This window comes from Agelaius phoeniceus, chromosome 4 (assembly GCF_051311805.1).
Source record: "Agelaius phoeniceus isolate bAgePho1 chromosome 4, bAgePho1.hap1, whole genome shotgun sequence".
Lineage (NCBI taxonomy): Eukaryota > Metazoa > Chordata > Aves > Passeriformes > Icteridae > Agelaius > Agelaius phoeniceus.
The window spans coordinates 22,988,586-23,014,510 of NC_135268.1; the positions used below are offsets into that span (position 1 = coordinate 22,988,586).

The window sequence follows — 25,925 nt, forward strand, 5'->3', positions numbered from 1 at the left end:
AATGTTAACCTTAACTTGATGACAGTATGAAATTTTAACTCCTGTAGAGTTAGTGAAAAAATTAGTGTGTTTCTAAAACTTGAATGTTTATGTTTAAGAAGGGGCAGATCATAGTAATGATGCAGAAATGTACCACCTGCTTTTCAGAGACAGAATGGCCTGGTGTACCTCAGTACAAGATCTGCCGAATAGAAACTCAGCTTTTCTGTAACAAACATGACCTTAGACAATTTTCCTATGTTTTGGTTTTGCCAAATTCACCTGCTATTGCACCAAATTGGGCACTTAAATTAATTATTTGCAGTACTTGGACAGATGCATGTTTCTTTGTGTTCCTTTAAAAAGAGATGCAGAGATTTTTTGGCTCTATGCTTATTTCACACACATCAAGTGGGAACATTCAATGATTTTCCAAATTCGATGTTCATTGTCTTTGATTTGTTAAAAAGTAACTTCTTGTCACAGTTTGACTCACCAGATCAGTTCCTCTCCATTAGCTATCTCCAGCTCAGAGCAGTGGTGTCCTGTTCAGATGCACAGGTGTAGGGCATCCAAGAATTATGCCTAATATTTGTTCAGCAAAGGAAAAGCCAGTATTCCTCTGGTAAATGCATTCTTATTGGAATTCAGTGTTAAATATCAGCTTAATGAAACTGGCAGATAATTTACAAGAGACTGGACAGACATGCTCTCTGCAGGCATAGCCAAGCTGTCAAGTTCAGAAGAGGAACTAAAAGCAAGGGGGGTAAAATCTTATCTGCAGAAAGCTACCAAATGGGTTTCTATACTGCCCCTGAAGAGAAATGCAACACTGTAGTACAGGACTTGTTTTTGTCTTTCTTCTTGAGTCACTTTTTCGATAAAAGCAATGCCAGTTGTGCCAAATTTGTGACGGTATGTGATGTAACAAATCAGAAGGAGACAGGCTGAGCGAGCCAAAACCACCATACTCATTTTAATTAAGATGCTTTACAGCTAATTTACCCGGAGCCTTTCCAGTTGAAAGGCTGGTTACTAACACAGGAACTAGTCCCTCTAGTTGCAGGGGCTGTTGAAATGGGGCCAAGGTGACACCTGTTTTGATTTTCCACGGGTGCATACAGCTTTCACCCAGCATTTAAAGACATGATAATGGTTTAATTCATCCTGTCCTGCCTTTAATCAGCAAAAGGAGTTTAGCTCTGACTGTGTTTCCAAGACTTCATGAGAAACAAAAGAAACAACTACGGAATACAGGAGTTGAACTTTGTGTTTGTTGGGGGGAGTCTTTTTGAGGTTTTAGCTTTTTTCTCACCTTGTACTTGCCCCGTAGCATTCTGCACTGAACTTGTGTGATTTCGTGCGGGCCTGGGAGTGGATGGGGTGTTGCATGCAGCCAGAGCAGTGAGCTGACAGCAGAGCTTTTCAGACACATTGCTTCATCCGGCCATCTGTTTGGTTTTGAGGGAAGAAACAGGAAGATTTCTTATACTACAGATATATTACGAAAAGTCAGAAAATTGGACATATGAAGCTTTATATTTTCCATTTATAATACAGTAGTTTGATTGCAGTGTATAAATCACTGAGTTGGAGCGCTTTAAAATGAAGTTCTGGCACTCCCACTGCTTCAAGTAGCATTGTTATTTATAGATATTACATGAAGGCTGATGTTATGTTTAAGTGAGCGTTAAACAGTTCAGGCTGTTGTATTGTTGCTACGCACCAGAGAACCTCTGTCAAAGTGACTTTGGCACCGCTGCGTATCCGCCTTTCTCCCTTTGTCTTCCAAACCTTTCAGCAGTGTTTGCAGTTATCCATGTGCTCAGCGATGGAACAACCTATTGTTAGACTAACAAGGGCAAAGTCACACTGGGATTTTTAAAAAAGAGAAAAAAAAGAGGCAGTTCTTTACCCTGCCTAAAAGATTGTTAAATATTAAACTGGCCATACCAAGGAGTTCAATGAAAGCAAACACTGTGGGTTTGCTAAACTTAGACCTAATAAAGTAGAAAGTTAATAGTCAGGGACAGAGTGTTTTTGGTTTTAAGGAAAAAAAAGCAATGACAATACATCAGTGTAAATCAATAGTGCTTTACAATGTTTAATTAAAAAAGAGTGAAGGTGAAGTGAAGCCTACAAAACTCCAAAATTTGGCCATAGACATCTTTTCATGATTTGCACAGAACCCAAATCTCTCTGGTACTCAGGTCAGAATAGCTTCTGCTGGAGTGTATAATTCTTATGAATGATTAATTTTATTTATGAATTGAATTTATTGATTTTAGTTTTAAATCTTCAAACCACCCACAAAAGTTGCTGTCGTCTTTCCCATTTCAAGCAACAGAGGTGGCAACAGGAAAATATGCGTGATTTTCTTTTCCATTACTAATCAGTCTCCATTTGCAATTAAAAATGTGCATGCACCTTGACACATCTTGGATAATGGGGCATCTATCTCCCCAGTACTCCTTGAGAACAAAGCTGCTGATCATATGTGTAAAATACAAAAAGCAGAGTATAAAACAAAAACTAAAGGAGAGCTCAGACTGGTTGCTAAGAGTTGAGAGGTTTTCTCTTAGATTGGGTGTAAAGATTTGTACCTACTTTGGCATTCCTCATGTGCCCTGGTAAAATCCTCTCACTGCAAGAAATAAACACCTGCATCAGGTTTTTCGGGCCTGATGTTTTTAAATCAAGTAGTTGAGTTTCAACTGAAAGATTTTCAAGGGAATGGAGAAGAGAAGGGAGGAGAAGAAAAGATGTGAACTCAGAGTATCCCCATCCTGTCTGCAGTAAAAAACATCTTGTCCACTGGAGTGTTAAACTTGCTGTTGAAGTAGAAGGCGTATATGGGAAATATCAGTGTTCTATCTAAACAAGAAAACAGGCCTAATATTTGAAATTCTCTGGCTACAAGAGGAGAAATAGTGTTTGGAAGAGTACTGAGAATTCATACAGATTTAAGTGGAGCATTATTAATGGGGTTTTTTTAAATCAAAATCAAACCAACTAAATGAAAATGTCACCACCAACAAAAAAATGGTCTGTGGGTTTCAGTGGAAGTAATGAACCTTTGGTGAAATTACTGAAGTGTTAAAGGTATGTTTGTGACCTGTGGAAAGACAGAAGTGGCCAATAAAAGCTATCCTCCTGCTGGTGTTCAGAAGGAAATGAGGAAGACAAAAGGCTGAGGCAAATCAAGCACTGAGGAAGGGAGAACGATCTATGGTGAAAAAAGAAAAGAAATAAATCTAGAGAACTATAGAAGGTTTACAAAGAAGCCAGTATATCAAATAAGGTATTTGATATAGGTATAGATATTACAGTACTTGACTGGTAGGTTGTTGACTGTGCAAGACCAACACGGTCTTAATGTGATTACCAGCAAAGAGAAGGAAAATCCTTGTGAGAATGCTGGGGGCACAAATTGGGAGCATGGGCAGGGAGTGTCCTCAACACTAAACGCCCAGATTGGTGTTACTCAGGTCACAGCTCTTGCTTGACACAATATTAATTTGTGTGGTTTCTATTATGTTTTGCTTAAAAGAGAGTTTTTGTTATAATGTGATGGACTACCTCCTTCTCTCACTTTTAGTGCTTTAAATACCTCAGAAATGACCGATCTAACAGCTTTGTGTAGAAGGTTTACATAGACAAATTCTCGTCCTGGCCAGTAGTAACTTTGAAGTTAGGTAGTATTCAGAAAAGAATCATTCATAAAAACAACAGTAATGAAAGCTGTAATGAGAACAAAGAAAAGGGAGCAATTGTGATGTTTGTGCTTTTATTTCCCCCCTTAAGCAAGCAGAAACACTTTTTTTAACTACACAGTGCAAACGAGACAGCTGATGTGTCTGAATGGGCTTTGGGATTCAGTAGATAACCCAAACAGAAATTAGCAATACACTAGAAGCTGTGTTGCAATTTGATTTATGGCAAAATCAGTCTTCAAACAGATTTGGGTTTAGTGTGTATTCCTGTCTTCTCATGAAATGGGATCTGAAAATTGAAAAACCATGTGTGATGACAGAGGAGGAAAGTGCTATTAATCAACACCACCTTTGTTCATGTCTTCAAAGCTGTTCTGCCACCTTTTTCATTTTTATCTCTTCCTAGGTTTTCAGCTTAGCAGGCATTTATAATCTAAAGTGAGCTACAGTAGCGGAGTGACTTGTTCAAGACCAAGTGCCTCTATTCCTAAATTCTTTCCACTCAGGAATGTTGAATGTTTCAAAAATAAAGATGTTATTTTTTCAAGATATTGCAAATTCATTAATTATACATGAAATATAGTCTTGTTTTAAAAAAGAAAAAAGAAAACTAAAACAAGCAAACCTTATGAGTTGTTATACTTTTTGCTACTTCAGGTTCTGAAAAGGAACCAAAAATATATCAGTCTTGAAATGATCTGAGAAATTTTTGCAGACCAACCACTTAAACAAAAAATAAAAAAGATATATGAGTATATTTCTTCTTCATCCACAGAAAGAGTAAGCAAAAGCAGGTATTGAGCCCAAATCAGCAGGGTAATACCACGTCTAATTACAGTATAAAAGCATTGGTTTTAAACAGGATTTCTCTTCCAGATGTGTTAGCCCAGATGTGAGTAGAGGAGGGGGTTGCTAAAGTTCATGGTAATATTTTGATTAAACAGTGCAGTGCTTGACTATATTCTGTAAATAGCACAATATTGGCATTTATGTTGGATTTTCTGTGGATTCAGTGTTGCTTAAATCTGTCTTCTCTGTGAATTAGTATGGCACTTCTCTTTCAGCAGGGAATGCAGTGTTTGACCTGAAAAGTACTTGCAACTGTTCTGTAGGACAGAGGCTGCTCAGTATTGCATTAATGGAGATGAAGAGAAACAATTTTTCATTTTTTTCCTGGAAGATATGAAAAACAAGAGTGGACAAATAGCACAAAGATTAACAGCACTACAAACTAGATTTTTGGCAAAGCTTCATACCAATGCCTTGGAGAGCTGCATCTTTGCAGCAGAAGCATCATCCTGCATTGTCCAGTGTCTCGGTCATTGCTTGGTTGTTTGCCTCTGAATTTCCACTCAAGTCTTAATTTCACTCTTTGATTTACAAGCTTTAGCAAAGCTGGACTCAAGACAGGGCACCAAGTAAACACTTCAGGTTTCTTTTGCCTGTGGTTACAAACAAAAGGCTATGGAAACGTGGGCTTTTTTATAATGTACTTGAAGAAGAAAGATACCTCCTCTTGACAGGAATAACTGCTCCCATAAAACCCATGTTGTTGTAGCTTGTATGTTACCAAGGTACATATATCAATAGAGGGAAAGGAAAAGCAGAGGACTGCTTGTTTCTTCACTAACCTTACAACAGTATCATTTGTGCCTTTCATTTTGTAAATGCATTTCTCAAACTCCATAAAAGCTTATGTCTGTTCTCCAGCTCTAAAACCCTGAGTACACATGGAATTGTGTAGCGTATACATTTCTGAAAATGTCAAGGTTTTATTTGTGTCGTACTTTTATAAGGAGGATGTGAACATGACCTTTGGACTGCTTCAGATTGGCAGAATCCACTGATCTAGACCACTGTTTAATTTCAATGTAGAAACAAATTTTGCTTATGCAGTACTCTAGTTTAAATTCCTACACATGTTGTATTGAATGCATGTTCTTGTTAACATGTTAGTAATGATGTATGATCTATTGCACTCACTGTGAAATTTTTTGAGTAGGTATGTCATTTTCTCCTGCCTCTATTCATATAATGATGTTCTTGGCTTCAGCTTTTGTATCTAAAACAAAAAAATGCCTTCACAGATTGTATATTCTTTTACCTAACTTCTTCAACATGTTAAAATTTGTCCACTACCTCTCTAAGTTAGCCAAAACCATTCTGTGTTATTTCACAGACATTTCATAAAGTAGGTAGGACTTTCTTGGTAACTTATTGGGGGAGGAGGGGAAAATGAGTGCTTTTTAGTATGTTCCTTTAAGGAAGCAAGTTTACACTGGACAATGATGTTAGGCAAATGCTGTTGGTTGCTTGTGTTTCAAGTTAATTTACTTGGTATTGAAAGATGGGCCTCTAAAAGCTTTTGGCATTCTTTCCCCAGCTCCTGTCAGTGGGTGGACATCAAACAGTATTAAATCACCTGGAACAACTGCCCCGAGTGAAAAAGCTGCAACAGCCCCTCAGCTGAATGAGCAGGACACGTTGGTTCAGCGGGCGGAGCATATTCCAGCAGGGAAGCGCACTCCCATGTGTGCACACTGCAACCAGGTCATCAGGTGGGTATTGCTTGCTGGGGCACTTTTGGGGAGTGCAGAATTGGCTCTATGGCCAGGCCCAGAGAATGGTCATGAATGAGTGAAATCCAGCTGGCCACTGGCCACCAGGGTTGCTCCCCAGGCTCTGTATTTGAGCATGTGCTGCTTAATATCTTAATCAATGGTCCAGATTGGGATCAAGGCCACACAGAGTCACACTTGCAGGTGACTAAGTTGGGCAGGAGTGTTGCTCTATTGGAGTGTGGGATGGCCCTGCAGAGGGATCTGGACAGGCTGGATCAATGAGCTGAGGTCAGATTTATGAGGTTCAGTAAAGTCAAGTCCTGTGTCTGTCATTTGGGTCACAACAACCCCAGGCATCACTACAGGCTGGGACAGAGTGGCTGGAAAGCTGCCTGGCCGGAAAGGACCTGGGGATGCTGATCAACAGCAGCTGAACATGAGCCATCAGTATGCCTAGGTGGCCAAGAAGGCCAGTGGCATCCTGGCCTGTATCAGCAACAGTGTGGCCAGCAGGACCAGGGCAGTGATTGTCCCCCTGTACTCAACACTGGAGACCACACCTCAAATCCTGTGTCCAGTTCTGGGCCCCTCACTACAAGAAGGACACTGAGGTGCTGGAGCATGTCCAGAGAAGGGCAGCAGAGCTGGGGAAGGGTCTGCAGCACAGATCCTATGAGGAGCAGCTGAGGGAGCTGGGAGTGTTCCGCCTGGGGAAAGGGAGGCTCAGGGAGGACCTTACCCCTCTCTACAGCTGCCTGAAAGGAGCTTGCAGTGATGTGGAGGTTGGTTCAAAGGAGTCAGCAGGTTTATAGTCAGGGCAGCAGTACTTTTATCATTCTTTTATCATTATGGAAATAATGTTCCTCATGTGGTAGGACATAGCCACAAGATGTGATGAGGAGGTTTAGATTGGATAGTAGGAAATTTTTTTTCACCAATAGGGTTGTCCAGCCCTCAAACAGGCTGCCCAGGGACGTCTTGGAGTCACCATCCTGGAGGTATTTAAAAGATGTGTAGATATGGCACTTAGGAACATGGCTCAGTGGTGGACTTGGCAGTGCTGAGTGAACAGCTGGACTGTCTGATCTTACAGGTCTTCTCCAACCTAAATGATTCTAGGATTCTGTTCATCCTGCAGCCTCTCTCACAGCAGGGCTTTGTTTTGCTGTTGTGGGTTTTGATTCTTTAGTCACAAGTGGTTTAAGGCTTCATTTTGGTAATGCAGAACACTATTTTCATGTGTGGTTTATCTAACAAAACTGAGAATGGAACTACTTTGGAGGAAAAATACTGTAAACTGCTAACAATCACAGTCCTACAGTCCTTTTTACAGAGAACCAGAAAGCTGGATGGAATGGAATAAATGTAAGACCAAAGAAAAGTAAGCAAGTTAGTTTTCATGTATACACCTATTGCAATAGAATTGGGACTATTAGCTGGTTGGAAACCCAACAGAAAGCGCAGCCATAGAAAGACTAATGTTGATTTCTAATGTGTAGCTTCTAACTGAGAAGAAGAAAAATAACATCCATAGAAAAAAAGCAAGTGATGTTTTAACAATTACTAGGACTGGATCGATAATAATTTCCTGTATTGCTGGATTTCAAGCTCTCTGATGGGCTCCCTGGTCTTTGGGCATAATGGTAGCTATTGTCCTTGACTTGTATGACATGGGTACAACACAAACACAAGTTTGCCAATAGAGATTAAGTTAAATAAGTTCTGCTGATCCCATAAGATATGCTACCATTAGCCAGAATTTTGTATGGAGGAAGAATTATATCTGGGTTGTGTTGTTCAGTCAGTGGTTTCTGACAATTAGTCATGATTGTCTCATTCAGAGAATTGTAATTGCTTTCATTGCCAATGTGCAAATCATCCTCGTTTTCATCCACCTTGCATTTTATTTTCCCCAAAATAGAAATCTTGTAGGATTATTGAAAAAAGTGCATTCTTCCAAAGTGTTTTTTTGTTGCTTATTCAGTCATTTGTATTGTTAAACTACAAGGGGAAAGTAATGGTTTTTTAATAGTATTTTAAAATTTATTTATCTATATCTCATGTTTTCAGTGGACAAAATAAGAGAGTCTACATTATGTTTCACCAAGATTAAAGAAAGAGACTTTTATTGATTAGAAAGTTCTGAAAAATGAGGAACTCCATGAGCTGTACAAGTTTCATTTGTTATAATAGAAAATCAGCCTTTCCACCATGGGTTTTTATAGCCTCTTGAGCCCTGGCTTGGATTCTACATCAAAACCAGCCAATGCAAATCACTTGGTCTTTAGGGGTGAACCGAGTCCAGCTTGTTTGCTTCCGTGAGATTTCTGTTGTGGTAGTTCATTACCAGTTCAATTAGCAGTGGGGTTAATTTTACAAGATTCTTTACTAATGGATCTGTCATGTTTTGGAAAATTACTCCTACTTCCACTGGATACATCAAGGAAATAAAATAAGATATGAACCTAACCCCCTTGAAGCAATAGAAAATACTTACACACATTGCCAACACAGGTGCACCTATGCCTCTTAATCCAGTTTTTTTTCTTCACTGAAAAATCAAAGATTAATATCAGAAAAAGTGTACTTAGTTTTGGGGTGAGATTCATCTGATTCCTTGAACAGTTTGGCCTATATAATAATTCTGTCTTTTTGTTCTCTGGTATTTGGATTTCTGTCCAGTAAATAACATGCAAGAAATTATTAATTTTCTTCTTTCTACTGTTATTTTAGTTTTAAACCAAACACAAAGTGCACTATATGCTGCATCTTTCATACAATAGGCTTCCTTGCCTTTTATTTAGAGCAGTCGTGGTTTATCAGGGTGTGCTGGTGCTCTGTGCTCTGGGGTCTTAGTCCTGAGCAGTTCTCCTCTCCTCTTGGTCCTTAAATCACTTTCTGTGGCTCCTCACTCCCCTGTTTTGATCACAAAAAAGGGATGAGCTGCTGCCCTCCAAGTAGGGCAGTCTGTTGGTCTGTGGAGCAACATTTACTCCTTAGTGGATAGTGAGGGCAAACTGCAGAGGCCCCACTTGACTGTACATAAGCCATTGTCACCTCTTGTAAGTGACACCTTTTCATGAATAGTAATTGGTACCCACATCTGACTTCTTTGTAATTTGCTGTTGGTGTTTAAATCCTTATATTTCTTCATATGTTAAATGCCTGCTCAATTATTAAAAGCAAGTGTTCCGAGATGAGTTGATGTGCATTAATCAATGCCAAATATGCCTCACGTTCACAGCATACAGTGGATGTGGAAGACTGCAATGGCATTTTGAGTTCAAGTTTTAGCATAATTACACTTCATGCCCTCAGTGGTAGCTTTACCTATGAAAAGGTAGGAGGAGGATCAAATGGCATTGCATTGTACATCTGTTTTGAAGCCAAAATGCATTCTGGAGTTGGTTACTTTACACTCAGGCATAGAATAACCATGGCTGGATGAGCCAAAACCTTTCTTAGAGATACCTTATAACTTTTTAATATATCTTCAATTATTCACACAGTGATTGTCTGAAGGTTTCAGTTTTTTCCAAAGCTTCATTAAGTAAGCTTTTCTTTCTGTGTCTAAAAGAATCAAAGCTGTAGGCAAACTAAATTTCTCTTGATCTACTTGCTGTGATGGTCTGGCAGACTTCTGGCATTTCCTGATGAAGACTTCTGGTTCCCAGACAACCTTACCAAGTTCTGCACTGCAGAGTTGGCTCTTCCTTTGAAGTCCAAATGTGTTTTCTCTGGATCACCATTGAGAACATACCCTTTGGCATGGCTGCTGTGAATGATGTCTTGCCTTTGTCACCTTTTCATAAAGCTTAATTGTTTTTAAAGGCAAAATAACACTAAGGAAAAAGTATAAATGGTGCTTCCCTTCAGCATCTCCTGTACACAAGTTGTATACTGTGGCATTTTCAGGGGAGGAGAAGAAGAAACTTCCAAGAATGTAGAACTGCTGTATGGTTAACTGTGAAGTGATTGGCCTTCCTAACAGATGTGGAAAGCCTTTTTGATCTCTTTACCACCAAATTTCAGTTCTGGCTTGCTATCATAATACAAGCCACATGAGAAACTGAATTGCTGGTGTAGTAATAAAATACATCACAATCATACTGATAAAGTTATATTCATTTATGAGCATTAAGCCATTGAAATTGCACTCATGTTTCCTTTATATTGTCACTTCTCCTTTCAGTTTGCCCCAGTACCATTGTTACATGCAGAACCCAGATGTCTTAGGTGACTACTAAAATCATGTACCTTTAGAATATTTGACTAGTTTGTTTTCATCTCTGAGTTCCATTCACGTGGTCTAGGTGGTGATGCCAGAAATTTATTCAGAAATGCTCAGCATGTCGGAGTAGCCTGGGGTAGAGGCACATTCATAGCCAACTGTTGCCAGCTGGGTCATCCCATATCCCATTTGACAGTAGGAACATGGGTTTTTAGCACTGCTTTTACAAATATGTTCTAGGTGATGGAGGCATGTGGGATTTTTATTGGTTTTGGTACTAAATGGAGAAGAAAAGAAAGATGAAGAATCTACAGCCATCTTCCTACCATTGCATCTCCCTAGCTACTTCTGTCACATTGCATGATCATGGGCATCCTGCCCCTTACTCAAATTGGGGCTTTAAAGTCCTTTTCAAGTTAATAGAGGAAATAAATACCTTTCATTACTGGAAGCTATCATTTTGATGGCAAAATTATGCTGAGACTGGGAACACCTCCAAGTTCTGAATATCATGTTTTAGTGTATTTTACATTGCAGGTATTTTTTCTTCTTCTTTTTTTTTTTCTTCCATGTGCTTTGGACAGCTTTTAAGCTGCAGCAATCATTAAGCCACAGTATCAGCTTGACATGTTTAAACTGCGGCCTGATTGAAAGTAAAACTGTATTTAGAAAGTGTTCCTCTGGACATGTGTGCACAGGGAGCCAGTGCACTAATGGAACACCTCACAGACATTGTGCAGGGCACAGCCCCAGCTGTCTGGGGCCTTTGGGAGAGGAACTCTGTAGGTGTGCTCTCAGGCTGTTCCTGGTCTGTCTGCGTTCCTGTGCACTGTCCTGAGTGGCTGACCTCAACATGTCAGGGCTGTAAACTCTGGAGAGCTAAATGCAGCAGATGTAAAAATTCCTTCTCCTCCTGTTGCTGGCATGCCTGCTTCCCATTGCAGAGCTGAGCCTGTCATTTCAGTGCAGATGGCCAGAAACTCAATCCCACCTGGAGCCGGGAGAGTGTCTTTAGTGTCAGCCCCGTGTTAATGAATCTGTTAAATTAGCCTGTGCTGACACAGCGCTCTGAGGGCACTTTGTTGTACATAAGGGCTTGTATTGTTTGATCAGTACATAACTGAGAGGGCATTGATGTAAAAAGGTGCTTGTAGAGCAGTGGGAGGGTATCGGGTTAGGTCAGTGTTTGCACTGCTCAGGCATCCGCTGGGAGAGGGGCTGGAGAGCTGCACTCAGCCCCAGCTCCCTCCTTAAAGCTTCTCTTCAGGAGCCCTTTTCCACTCTGTTCCCTCCAATAAACAGGGGTAAATAAAAGAAACTGGCCCAGACTAAGTATGTTCATCATCTTACAAGGTCTCTGAGTTATCCTAAATCTTTGAGTCTATCCTGAGTCCCTTGTCTTGGACTTCTCGTTCTGCTGAAAATACATAGCATTGCCAGAGAAAATGTATAAGAGAAATTACAGTCTTTACACTCTATCCTTGATGAAATTGCCCTCTGTCCTCGGCCCACTTATATTTCCATTTTAGAGTCAACATAAGCAAATTTCAGAGTGGATTGAGGAGGGGGGTGTTTGTTTTTATCTTATTTGTTTGGTTTTTTTTTATTTATTGCTGTTGTTTTGTTCGTATGAAAATCTTAGACAAAAATGTTCTTGTAGATTGCTTGAATTCCAAAAAAAATGTTTAGCAGCAGGTGGTCACATTAGTACCTTTCAGTTTTTTTCTTAAATGCAGCATTAGATCAGAAAAAAAAAGTAAGAATTACATCTTTTCACTTTTCACTACTTGAAAGAATTACATCTTTATTAAGTGTGTTGGAAAAACAGGAAATCTGGTGAGGGAGATGAACCACAAAGTTCATCTGAAACCTAAATTCTGGAAAGTTGAGTGTTGGTAGGACCTTGGAGGCATCTCTTTAAAGTAAATATGTTCACTAAAGAGATTAACATACTGAATATATTTTCAGATGAATATAGAGACAATGATACATACCTGGGATTCATGAGTTACAAACTGAGAATTTTTTGTTAACTGAAAAATAGATAAGTTTCTTTTCATATTAACTGCATTGCATTAAACAGACAAATGCTATTAAAAGTATAGTTTTTTTGCATTTGCAAATGATAGAGGAAGCTGTGTGTTTGGAAAAAAATGGACCTATTTTAGTACAAAAAAAATCCTCATATATTTAGGATGGATTATACTGTAAGAAACTTTTTGGATAGGAACAAAAATTTGAATTTTTGTCTCAGAAGAAACTGATGTTATCTGCTGCTAGTGGGGTCAAGTCTACTTATATTTGTAGTCTCAATATGAAGGCAGACTATAGGAAAGCTGATCATGTCACTGAGTCAAATATCTCTTTGCAATAGATGGAATTGGGAACATGGAAAACATTCTTCTTCTTCACTTCCCTGGCAGACGCTTCAGCACTGTATTTAACGTAGTTCTAAAATAAGATTTCTGAAATGCGGTGAAGTGAAAAGAATTTGTGTTTATTGTCAGCAGGCATTTCTAGGAGAGAGTTCAATGGAGATGGATACAGTCAACACTTGGAGCTTTCTTAGAGCCTGAAGGAGGAAAGAGGGATGTAGCAATGTATATGTGTGAACAGTGTCATAATGGCACAGAGCTTTTGCAGAAAAATCTATTAACAGCTTTTGCAGAAGCCAGTCCAAGTGCTTTTGCTGACAATATCTCTTCTTTCTAATCAGAGGACCCTTCTTGGTGGCTTTGGGAAAGTCATGGCATCCAGAGGAGTTTAATTGTGCCCACTGCAAAACCTCCATGGCCTACATAGGATTTGTGGAAGAGAAAGGGATGCTGTATTGTGAGGTCTGCTATGAGAAGTTCTTTGCCCCTGAGTGTTCGAAGTGCCAGAGGAAGATCCTTGGGGTAAGTGACCAGCAAGTGGCCTGTTCTTTGGTGGGAGCAATAATCAGAGTGTTCAGTGCCTCTCTGCTATGAAATTCCATTTTACCTGGCCCAGTCTTCATTCTTTCAAATATATTCTTGACACACCTTTTTTCTCTCACATACAAAATACACCTTTGGATCTTCTAATGTTGAACCTTTTCAAGGTCTTTGAGAGAAGTTGCTGTAGGCTCCTTGGCTCTCCTAAGCTCAGCTCCTGTTTTTGTGAAGCTGTTCAGTACCAAATTTTCCTGAGCAACATGCTTTTAATTGGCAGCTTTTTACAGAATGGGAAGGGAGAAGTGGGGGAGGGAAGTAAAAAGAAAAAATCTCCTTAGGTCAACTGAGCATTAAGAACACACTGCTTGCTAGATGAGAAGCAGTGAAATATTCCCAGTGTTAATGGTGATGGAAAGACGCGTTCTCCTACTGGGTACTGATATTGCTCATTTGAGCCTGCCAGCCGATCGGCTGCTGTTTCACTGCAGAGAGCAATGTGTCTGCATTCTTGTGTAACTGGGGTCATGCAGGGCTCTGGCAGCACAATTCTCAAGTCATATTTGGTGCTATAGCATCTCCCAAAACAGCACAGAGCAGTCGTAATTTCTGTGTGATGTCTTCTGATTAACTCTTCACGGACTTCAAGAGAAGGGAGAGATGCGCCTTTCTTATTTCAGGGGCCCATTATGGGTGAGATCCTGATTAAAATTAAGAATGTGAACAAATGAGTTGTTAAAATATGTCCAACTCTATGTCAAACCTTCCAAAGACCCCAAAGGATTGCTCATGAAAAATAAGGAGATGTACCATAAATAAAGCACCTCATTAAGTTTAACATCGCAGAACTTGTGTGCATGACCCATTTTCAAAGTAGCAGCAGGAAACGAAGTATTCTTGAAATGAATCAAGTGTGGAGGCATGGCTACCACAATTCTAGTCATCACATCGAAATAATGTGTTCCTAACACTTTTTCTAATCCCCACAGGAAGTAATAAATGCTTTGAAACAAACTTGGCACGTTTCCTGCTTTGTGTGTGTGGCCTGTCATAACCCCATCCGCAATAATGTTTTTCACTTAGAAGATGGTGATCCCTACTGTGAGACGGGTAAGAAGCAACACAACCAAAGTTTACTGCTGCTGTGCAGGAAAGCAAAGCTCAGTAAGGTTGGGGAAAAAAAATAATTCCCTTTTCTCAAGCTACACATTAGAAGCGCCCCAGCAATTTCACGTAACTTTGATATGTCAATTCAAAGCAATAACTGCTGCTGTAGACACTTTAGTTTGCAGCAGGAGGAGTTGGTGGGGATTCCTTCATCAGCTTCAGCAGCAGCAGGCTTCCTGTCACTGATTTTTACCTATTCCTGTTAAGTTCTCAGCTGGAGTATCAGTGATAGATCAAAGTGTCAGTTTTAGGGTGACTTTCTGATGGGCTTTAAAGTAATCTGAAGTTTTTGTGAATCTGCTTATTTACCAAATACAAGCAAATGCCAGTGGAGTAATGTGGTTTTCTCTGAATAGCCTTATTCACAGCCTGAGGGGCTTCCAAGAGTAAGCAGTCTGTCCAGATAGTTTTTTGCAGGATCAAGGATAAAAAACTGTCAGGGGAAAGATACAATGATACAGTTAGAGCACTTGAAAGCCTGATGGATGAGCAATATTACATGCACAATGTGGCCTAGCAATTCATAGCATTTCTGGTTTGGTTTTTAGCACTTCCAGCTAATCATAACATTTTTTATAAAATCATAAAATAGTTTGGGTTGGAAGGGACCTTAAAGATCATCTGGTTCCAACCCCTCTGCCAATGCCTCCCACTAGACCGTGCTGCTCAAAGCCCCATCCAGCTGGCCTCGAACATCTCCAGGAATGGGGAATCCACTGCTGTTCTGGGAAACCTGTTCCAGCACCTCACCACCCTCACATATTCCTATTATCAAATATAAGTGTACTCTTTCAGCTTAAAGCTATTCCCCCTTGTCCTATCACTACTTGTCCTTATAAAATGTCCCTCTACAGCTTTCCTCTAGGCCCCCTTCAGGTACTGGAAGGTGCTGTAAGGTCTGCTTGGAGCCTTCTCCTGGGCTGAACAACCACAATTCTTTGAGCATTTCCTCAAAGGAGTAGTGCTCCATTCCTCTGAGCATCTGTGTCGCCTTCTCTGGACTTGCTCCAGCAGTTCCACGTCCTTCCCATCTTGGGAGCCCTTACAGCTGGATGCAGGACTTCCAGTGAAGTAGATGGCTCAGAATCCCTCCCTTGCCTCCTGACCACTCCTTCTGTGGTGTAGCCCAGGATACAGGTGGCTTTCTGGGCTGTGAGTGGACATTGCCAGGCAATGCTGAGCCTCTTGTCAGCCTATTATTATTAGTTTGAACAGTGTTTATTTAAGTTGGTTTTCTAGTTCGCTTAAAATTTTCCATGTACCCTTCTGAGCTAGGAAAGAAATAAGCAATTTGTAAAAGAATTCCCACGGAAAATGGAAAAGAGACAAAATTGTATCAAAATTATCTGTTTTCACAGTTCATGATGTGTTGGAGCTGTCAGTTGGACCCTTGTTATAGTTTTCCTTCTACTCTTAGGAACATTGCAATTTGTAGAAATGGATTGGCTAGAAAAGATTTAGCATGAAATTCTAATGACCTCTTAGATTTCCTTCTGAGCTGATCCCAGAGTTGTTCACAGCGCATGCCAGGGAGAGTGCTAGGTACTGTAAGCATGAGGGAAGTAGGCCAATTTATCCAAAATTTCTCTTGTAAGAGCTGCTTTAATGAGATGTTGGCTGATACAAAAGGACACAGTAGGTTATTGCTAACTTGGTGACAAATGTAGGGTAGGGTGTTGCTCCTATTGAATTTGTGGAGCGGCAGAGGAAACGGGTATATGAGTGGCATCCTCCAGAGTGACAGCACGGTGAAATTTCATCCTGAAGCCATGTGAAGCCCCTAATCCTGAAACCATTTGATGACTCAAAAATAGTACTGGAGGAATCAATAACTCCCCTTTGGGTGGAAAGCTCATGACAGGATTTGTTCTCTTAAGGTTCAATTCTTGTTCCTGCCACCAAATGACCCACATGTTGTGCAGTGCATTGATTTGTGCTACTGTTACAATTCCTGTGCAAAATGTGCCTTTTTCTATACTGTGAGCGGGAAAAACTGTGGTAAGATGTCAAGTATACTACACTTCTTGCAAAGTTTATTTCTGAGATAAAAAGTTGCTAGTGCAAGTTAATGCAGACACAATCTGTGAGGTGTTATTGGCAGTGATACTTTGTAATGGCTCTGGCTCACTAACTACATGTTAATTTGAGTTATATTAATTTTTCAAAGACTTTCAGTCCAGCTGGAGTTTTGAGTCTATGACTAATTTTAAAGAAATAAGGAGTAAATGTCACTGCCAACTTTCCTCATTCCTAGTGCAAAGGAGAGTTCTAATTTTAAATCTGTATTTGAAATTATAACAGCATCAGCTATTAGTATTAAAGGGGGATTAATCTGCAGAATGTTCTGGGTTTAGATGTTGAGGCTAAAATTAAAATAAAAGTCTGGATATCTACAACTTTGAACATTTTTTAAGTGCTGAGTTAGTAGCCTAGTTTTGAAAATGCTGTGTGCAGGAAGCACTGATATGTGACTATGTAAGAAGTCTGCCTTGGAAGGCTTCTGTGGTATCGCAATTCAAGCATGCAAAAGAAAGCTGATGCCCTTCATTCTGCCTTATCTACTGCCCTTTCTTCAGAAGAAAAGCCAATAAACTTATCAACACAACCACAGGCCAACTAACAAAAGGTTTTAACTGCTGGCACCAGGAAAATATCAGTAAGATTCTGTATGACCACAAATGTAAAGAGCTGAAAGAGTATGGTCATGAGGCTGTTCCCTTCAGGGGTTTTGCAGGTCTCTCCTACCATTTGATGTTTTTGTCATTCTTTTTAAACACTTAAAAATTCATTCCAGTAGCATGGATTAATGGAGGTTATCAGTGAAGCAGTTTCTTGCCACCAGTAGCTATCAAGGGCTTTGCTATTCTAGAGCACTTGTGTTCCCCATCCTGTTGACATGTCCCCTATGCTGATTCATTTTCAGGGAGGTCATCACACAAAACGCTTTCTTAGGAAACAAAACCAGGACTTTTCTCTTGGGCTTGGCACATCTGATGATCCTCTCTGGGCTCTACTGCAGTAAGCATTAGAGATTCAGCAGATGTGTACAGTCTAGGTGAGAAACAAGATCCAATTCTACCCAGCTTCCCACCCCTTATAATTCTCCTTTGAAAATGACCCCTGGCATCTAATTTCCCTCTCAGAGGCAGAGTGTTACTATGGTAGTAACACTCTGTTACTGGTAGATGGAGTCCAAAGCTTCATTATGGCTGTCACTTTGACTGTAACTCATCTTATGAGGACATAATGTTGCATGATGTGTTTGCCATGGTATTGTGCTGGTCCCAAATTCTCTCATGTTATAGCACTAATGCCACTGCTATCTCTGCAGGAATAAAACATTTGCTTCCTAGAATGGGGTGTTCGAGAGTTGAAATAAGTGAAAAAGACTTGGGCAGAGGAAAATGAATGGTTCAATGCCATTTGTTTTAGTCCCTGCTCCCTGAGATTGCTAGAGAAGCTTCTTCATAGTTATGAGGAGTAAGGGTTTGTTGGTTTGTTTTGTTGGGGTTTTTTTGTTGTTTTTTTTTTTTAAAGTCATGTAACGTACTTTAGTGACTAGAAATTCTGACTTGATCCAAATTTCTGGACTCTAATTAGGACAGAAGGCTAATGATTACATGGTTTTGAGTGGTGCAGTCTGGGGCAAAAATTGTACCAGAGTGTAGGTCAGAGTTCATTTCTCTCTGAGAAGGTCTGTAGTGTGAACAGCTGGGGTGTGGTTTCAAAGCAGAGTTGGAGAGAACATAAGGAACATGTAGAGTTCACGTGGGTGCTCTCAAAGAGTGCATTTCCCCCACTCCAGCCCACTGTTGATCTCAAGGAAATGAAACACCAGGAAGATAGAAGCATTGCCCACTTGAAAGGATGAGGAAGAGAACTGAATTAGCAAGAAGACAACATCCCAGCTCCCTTCGATCTAGGAGCTCTTTATTCAGTATACTCAGTCTAATAAACTTAAGCAGGTCCAAATGTACTGCCAATGAAAGAATAAAGCTCTCTAAGGGTCAGTCCTGCTTTTCTGCATATGCTTTAAGAGCTGTTTGTATCTCTTTGCAGATTACTATGCCCTCTTTGGTACGATGTGCCATGGCTGTGAATTCCCCATTGAAGCTGGAGACAGGTTTCTTGAAGCCCTGGGCCACACTTGGCATGACACCTGCTTTGTATGCTCCGTAAGTAAAGCTGGTCTGCCTTTAAACAAACGCTGGCAGCAGTGCTAGCCTGACCCATCTGGGAGCTAACAGCTCTAACCTCCCTCAATCCCCTTGAGCCCAAACAAAGAGTGCTTTCCCAGTTATTTGGAAGGTGTGTTGCTATTGTAAGCCTTTGGCACGGGTGCGAGCGAAGGTGTCCTGGATTGCAGCCCTGTGTCCCAGCATTTAACCCTTGACATTTACTTCCTCGGAGTAAGTGTGGAAGGTTGTAAGGGAATGGGCTGTGTTTCCAAAGTAGTAAGAGGGCTTTTGACATAAAAACACTGTAGCCAAGGTATTGCTTGCTAATATTATATGACCAAAAAAACCTTAAAGAGAAGCCCCAATATTAATGATTGGGGTTTTTTTTCTTAAATTCTGAATCTAACTCTGCTCCCACTTAAGCATCTCTTAAGAAAGGTTATGCTTACACAAACCACTAGTATTACATTAAAAAGTAATTATTTTTTCTAAAAAGAAAGGGTAAGTCTTACTCTTTGAATATATTTGTGCATAGAACCATACCATGATTTGGCATTCTGAATGGTTATGGTGTAATTAATCCGTCTGAATTGGGTGTTCTTTTGTTTCTTACCCCATTTCAGGTATGTAGTGACAGTTTGGAGGGACAGACTTTCTTCTCCAAGAAGGACAAGCCACTGTGCAAGAAACATGCCCACTCTGTCAACATCTGAAACTTGGAGTTTGTCTTGTGTAACAAATGTACTGAGCAGAAAAGTTAAAATGTCCATGTTCAATAATTGGTTAAAATTATTTAAACCAAATTTTTCTAAAATGTAAAAGTGATGTGGAAACTTGCAGAAAGATTTGCACACTAATTTTTCAGAGTGTTTATCATTTATGATTTTGCTTCATAAAAAGAAAGGTATCAGGAATTGCACCCAAGCCAAACAATTCGAGTGTCCTTATCTCTGCGCTTCACACATTACTGTATTTCATGATTTTATGACCACATTTATCTCTGTTTCATTATGAGAAGTGAAGCATCTATAAAAGTAAATACCTGATATTAGAGGTCTCAGTCTTGCTGCTATTCAAGAAATAAAAGGAGTTTGGATTCAGCAATCCCAATCACTTTATTTCAGTGATGTTTTTAAAGTGTGTCCAGAAGTATTGCAGCTAAACTCCATTAAAAAGAACTCAAAGTAAAGATGAGATTATACAAAATATATAGTTCCAAAACTTTTTTTTTTTAAATCTAATGTTTGTATTCGGGAAGCTTCCTATAAAATTACATGTACCTGTGCCTTTGCACTTGAATTTCTGATGGGTTTGCAAGGGATGAGGGTTTTTACAAAGCTTTTAAGTGTCTATGCTGGTAAAAAAGAATATTTAGAAGATGCCACTTAAAACATAAATGGGATACTTTTCTGTAACTCATGTACTACCAGAACACAAGCCAAAACCCGCTGCTGCTGAGAGTGTGTTTGATGGAATGAAAATGTCAGATCAAATCTTAAGGGAGCAGGGATTTCAACTCTTCTGTTTGCAGTTCAGGTTTTAGGTAGCTTTAAGTGCCTTGTAAAGGGGAAATTGTGCTGAATCTGCAGGTAACAGCGTTTTGTATCCAGAATGTGAGATTCTGGTGTTGAATGAGGGAAGCTGCTGAAGTGCAGCTGAGGACATTGGTTTTTTCTCAGTACATTCTTTACCACGTAGCTCATGAATATGTATATTGGTGGTGTGCCAGGTATCGTACTGAAAACTGAACTTTCTTGCTCAGCTGTTAGGATTTTTATTAGTTAAGGATTTATTTTTCACTTTTCTTCCAGATGTAGGGAATGTATTGTTAAATGATATTCCATTGGTTTAAGCAGCTCAGTACCTCTCAGATCTTGCAAGGGAGCAGAGAGACAATGCTGTCATTATGCATTTGCCGCTGGCCAGATCAGCTGATTCTGTGGCTTGATAGGAATTTTGCATCCACACAGAGAGGCAGTGCAAGAGCAGTGCACCAGCTCAGTCCCCCTTAGCCTCAAATTAGGGCTTAACTGGTTTAATTGGAGCAATTGCAGGCAGCCAGGGAGGAGATGTTCTCCTCCGCACAGGGTGAATTTGCTTCTGCAGAATTGCACAACAGTGAAGGGGGCTCTCTCAGGACCAGAGCAGATTCCTGAAGGAAACTGAATTTACATGCTGTTTGATTCAACTGGGTTGTCAGAGCTGAGTTGTTAGTCTTTAGTGCTCTTTCTAGTAGTAGACATTAAAAATAACCATTAACTGGTTTTGCTGTTGTGGGGTGGGTTTTTTTACTGATTAAAGGGATCGTTTTATCCATAAAACCGTGGATAAAAAAGTAAAAAAAAAAATTGCTATGGTTGAGTAAAGCAATTGTAATGAGAAGCATCAGCAAAAGAGGAGGAAAGAAAACCAAAATTGCTGTACTGAAATATGAAAAAATATTTGGGTTTTTATTAATTCAGTGAGACAGGTTCACATTGTGGGACTGTTTCACTTTATTTCCTGAAGTTGTTTTTATTCAATATTACCACGTTTCTTTTTTAACTTCCAGTGGTACAGAAGAGATTTGGTAAATTTGGTGAATGTTGGTAAATAAGAAATTTGGTGGTACGGTATAAAGCTGTTTAAAATGTTTACACTCTTGTAGATCTACTACCCTTTTGTGAGTTTGGCTGAAAAACAGAAGGGTGGAAGGAGACTGGACAAGATACAGTAACATATAATCCAGGTTGCTTTTAAAATTAGGTGGAATGTGGAGAAATGAGACCTACGGACTAGGTTTCAGTGGAGCTTTATTGCACATGTGTGAGCAAAGAGGGGGAAATGCACAGGAAAAGGTGTTCTGTGATTTCTGCGATTCAAACCTTGCCATTTTAACGTAGGATAAAAACTTCTCAGTTTGTCATTGTCCTTAAAATCCAGTTAAATTTTGTTTTGCCTCATAATTTTAATTGGAATTTTATTTTTAATCCATATGCTCTAGGGTTTGAAATTTTGCAGTTGTTAATGAATTTGAAGACAAAAGCCTGAAAGGCTCCAATAGAACTGCTTCATTTAGCTGCTTTGCCTTTTAATTTCTGCTTTTATCTATTTGTTTAAAATTTTAAAGGAAGCATAGAGTCACTGATAGATAATGAATATTTAATGGCTTTACCAAATTATATAAATCAATTAAAAGGAACATAATTTTTATCATTATTTTAATAAGTGAGATTTTAGTAGAGCACTTTATAATAATGCCATATATCTCACTGAATATTTATTACCTTTTTTGTTGTTGTTGTTTAGAACTATGTCATCCTGGTATTATTTTGTTTTATTTTAAGCTTGCCTTTACCTCTAGAATCTTTTGGGGTCTGAGTGTATGTGTTTAAATATACTTCTTTCTACATGCACATGTATGCACATGCATTGAGAGACATAATTATAAATGTGCATTTGAATGCAGACTTGACATAGCAAAAAATCATTTGGGGATTCAGTGAGATTCCCAACTTCTTTTCACACAACACACATATAGCATTCATGTTATGAGGGAATGTTACAGAGTCAGGACAGATATATTAGTTACCTAACTACTGTAGATCTTTGCATGCATTTTCAGTCAGTCATTGTTTTTCTTCCAAAACTGCCTGTGAGAGAATTTGGCTTAACTCTGTTTGGAGGTAGAATGTCTTTATAAGTGAATAATTCATCCATGATGACAGTTTCAGTATGTTATAATGAAATAATTCAGGATTACATGTAAATATAAATGCTTAATATAACAATGCCATAAACATAAAAGCAGGAGTTGAGTTGTGGTTCAGTGTGTGTTGGTCTGTTAATTGTGTTCCTATTTCTTCACAGAGCTACTTGCATCATCTAGCCATGCCAGCTGCTTTGCAAACATTGTTTTATGCTAAGCTACCAGCTGTTAAGTCCTGGTGATTTCTTTGCTTGTGTTTAATAATCTTTGGCATTAAATTTTGTCAGTTCACATTTGCAATTTTAATTACAATTGAAAAACATAACAAGCAAATAAACCCTACTCAAAACCTGAAATTCTCTGTCTTTACTTATTTTGTGGTTGTTGGATACTTTCTTTTCCTGAATCATAGCCAGTAAAGGAAAGCCATGATTGTACACAGATAGCATTTGAGCTGCTCATTCTCCAGGTTTTGTGGGTTTTTTAGCTTTTTTTTACAGGGAAGGACCAGGGAGTCCTGGTGACACCAAGGTGACCATGAGCCAGTGATAACTCCTCTGAGCCAAGGAAGACCACCAGCCTCCTGGGGTCCATTAGGCAGAGGCTTGCCAGCAGATGGGAGAAGTTATAAAACTCTGCTCAGCCTTGGTGAGACCCATCTGGAGAGCTGAGTCCAGTGCTGGTCTCAGCAGTACCAGAGACATGGCTGCACTGGAGTAAAGAGTGAGGAAGGTGGTAAGGGGCATGGAGAATTTGTCATACAAGGAGAGTCTGAGAGACCTGGGACTGCTCAGCCTGGAGAAGAGGGGACTCAGGGGAGATCTCATCAATGTGTACAAATACCTGGATAGGGGAGTCAAGAAAGAGCCAGGCTTGGTATGTAGTGAGAGGACAACTGTGAGGATGGTAAACATTGGCACAGGTTGCCCAGAGAGATCGTGGAGACTTTCTGCTTGAAGATACTCAAAACCTGACTGGATACAGCCCTTGGACTAGGCAAGGTCCCTTCAGCCTTGGTGAGTCTCTGATTCTTCATCTTTTTTTCAAGATGGATGCAAAGGTATAAATACTGTGTTGAATGCTGTAGAATATGTAACAATGTAAAACTTACATTGGCCAATTGCTGTTTATTTGCTATCCTTTCTCCATTCTGCTGCCCATCTAGAATACCTTGCACTGTTTTTCTGGAAGGGTTTAATGTTTTTCCTAAGTTGACACTGTCCAAGGAAATACTGCCTGCTCTGGCAAGCCTTGTTTGATACCATACTCAGCCTTGGCATGCAGCAGTCTCTGTTTTCACCGTGGGACACTTAACTTCTGTTCTGACAGGGCCAGTTCCTTCATGATAATACCAGCCTGGTAAGAATCCCCTTAGCTGAGCATCTCTTAAACAGGCAAAAGCACTGTTGTATTTTTACCTTTATTTACACAGGCAAAGGAAAACACTGCACACAGCTCTATAAAATTTAGAGGCAACTTTACAGAAAACTTGCCTCCCCTTCAGTGTTTAGGCTGTGAGCGAGACAAACGCAAGTCTATTTGCAAACAGTACATTAAGCTCCAGAAGCCAAATTTTTAAAGGCATGAAGTCTGCATTTGACATTTTAATGGCAAAGGTTTGGTTTCTATCAATCACAACGTCATGTAACATTAAAATGCACCGACCAACAAAAAAAAAGAGATCTGTCATTCATTCATTAGATGCTGTAATCCAGTCTAAGATTTATTGGCTTAAAACGCAATGGTGTGTTTTCACAATAAATCCACTTTCACTGCTCAGCACAGAACAAATCTCTCTGTCACTCAAAATATTTGCTGGTCAAAATGCCCTATATGAGATCTTCAAAGGGTTTCTCACAAAATTGCATATAAATCCTTTTACCAGCAAAGGCTTAATTTAGGTTCAAGTTTTACTTTCTTGGGACGTTGGTTAATATCTTGTGCTCAGACAAGATCTTGGTTATATCAGAAACACATAGGGCCTAATTTATTATTAGCAGTCTGGTGTTAATTAGGGGGAATTACCAGAAATAGTTTGCTTGATGGAAATTTATTATGGTATCACACTTTACTGATGGTGAAATAGGAGTCACTGAAAGAGTACAGCTCCTTCTCATAACCAGCTAATTAATAAGGTGCCAAAATTCCTCTGAGAAGGGTTTGGTCCTAACTATGGGAACCTCACAGAGCAAATGGTTCCTATGCAATATTTAAAATTTAAAAGAGGAAAAGGGAGACGAGAAAAGGCTGCCCAGCAGAAGTCTCAAAAGTGGTATGGCTTTTTCTTGAATTTATGAAAGAAAATATTTAGCTGTGTTTCCAAGCTCATTAAAGAATGGCTTTTCTCAGACAGAAAAACAACAGCTAATTTATAATCTCGTTTGGTATGCTTGAACTTGGTTTTCAGTTTTACTTGTGCATACTGTACACTACAGCTTGTAATTTTATGAATTGGGCTTATAATGAGCTTTTATATTGCTCTTTATTGCTTTACTTAATGGTCTTTTTCATTATCATTTGCCAGGAAAGTTGAGGTTGGCTTAGATAGGAAACTGAAAAATAGTGCAAATCTCTGATAAGCTCCAATCCATTTTGTGAATGGTACTTTGGAGATAGAAAACCATGGGGATAGAAATGGGGATAGAAAACCACTGTGTCTTTAGAGGTCTCATGAAAGTTGTGTGAGAAAGGCATGTTATAATAATATGGAGTGAAAGCAAAAACATCTCTAAAGAAATTTAAAATCACCCCACTAAAATTTATACATGGCTGATTTTTGAAAATACTTAAGATGATAGGGTATGTAATGGTAATAAAGCACTTTTGTATTTGTACTGAAAATACCTTGACCTATTGAAAAATATCCAGCATTTTGGATATGCTTTTGTCCAAGCTTTCTCCTGTACTGTGAGACTAAGGATTGTGTCATTGTGCTGTGAGTAATATTCAGACTTTGTGTGGATTGGAGTTCTTTCCTTTTCAGTTCTCCTGCATTTGCTTTGCTTTTTCTTACTGCTGGGCAGTACCATTGCTTGTTTTAAAATACTTCATTACAAGATAATCCTGTCAGGTGTGTCCCTTGTTTCTCTTTGTGATGCATCAATGAAATGTCAAATGTTCCTTTGGTAAATATAAACTTGCACTAAATTTTGGCATGCTTTTCCAAGTGTCAAGTTTTCCCACCCAGAAGTTTCCTTTGGAAAAATAACTGGAGATACTCCACCAAAATGTAATTATATCCCACATAAAGTCTTTGTTTTCCTTGAAATCCATCAAGCAAAAGTGGAACACATGAAAACAAGTCTAGGGCCAAAATAATGGATAACCTAAACAGGTACAACCTCACTGATTTCAACTTATTCCCCTCCAAGTTAAAAATTACTGGTATCAAAGCTATTTTAATTTTATGCTTATATTTGTCCAATGAGCGAGCTCAGAATTAAGGATTTGGTCTTTGGTTTTATCAGGATTTCCTTTCCAGTCTTGGACTTACACT

General features: G+C 39.4%; 1 protein-coding gene across 6 annotated transcripts in view; it reads left to right on the plus strand.

Moving 5' to 3' along the window:
- The window catches only part of PDLIM5 (PDZ and LIM domain 5), a 126,737-nt gene extending 103,952 nt beyond the window's left edge, over window positions 1–22,785 (plus strand). For all 6 annotated transcript variants that reach the window (XM_077177078.1, XM_054633162.2, XM_077177081.1 and 3 more), the window contains 5 exons: window positions 6,076–6,250; window positions 13,201–13,381; window positions 14,386–14,506; window positions 18,623–18,738; window positions 19,365–22,785. In XM_077177078.1, the coding sequence (XP_077033193.1) occupies window positions 6,076–6,250; window positions 13,201–13,381; window positions 14,386–14,506; window positions 18,623–18,738; window positions 19,365–19,454 (683 nt within the window). In that variant the 3' untranslated portion in view covers window positions 19,455–22,785. The remainder of the gene's footprint in view (window positions 1–6,075; window positions 6,251–13,200; window positions 13,382–14,385; window positions 14,507–18,622; window positions 18,739–19,364) is intronic.
- Window positions 22,786–25,925: the final 3,140 nt, after the last annotated feature.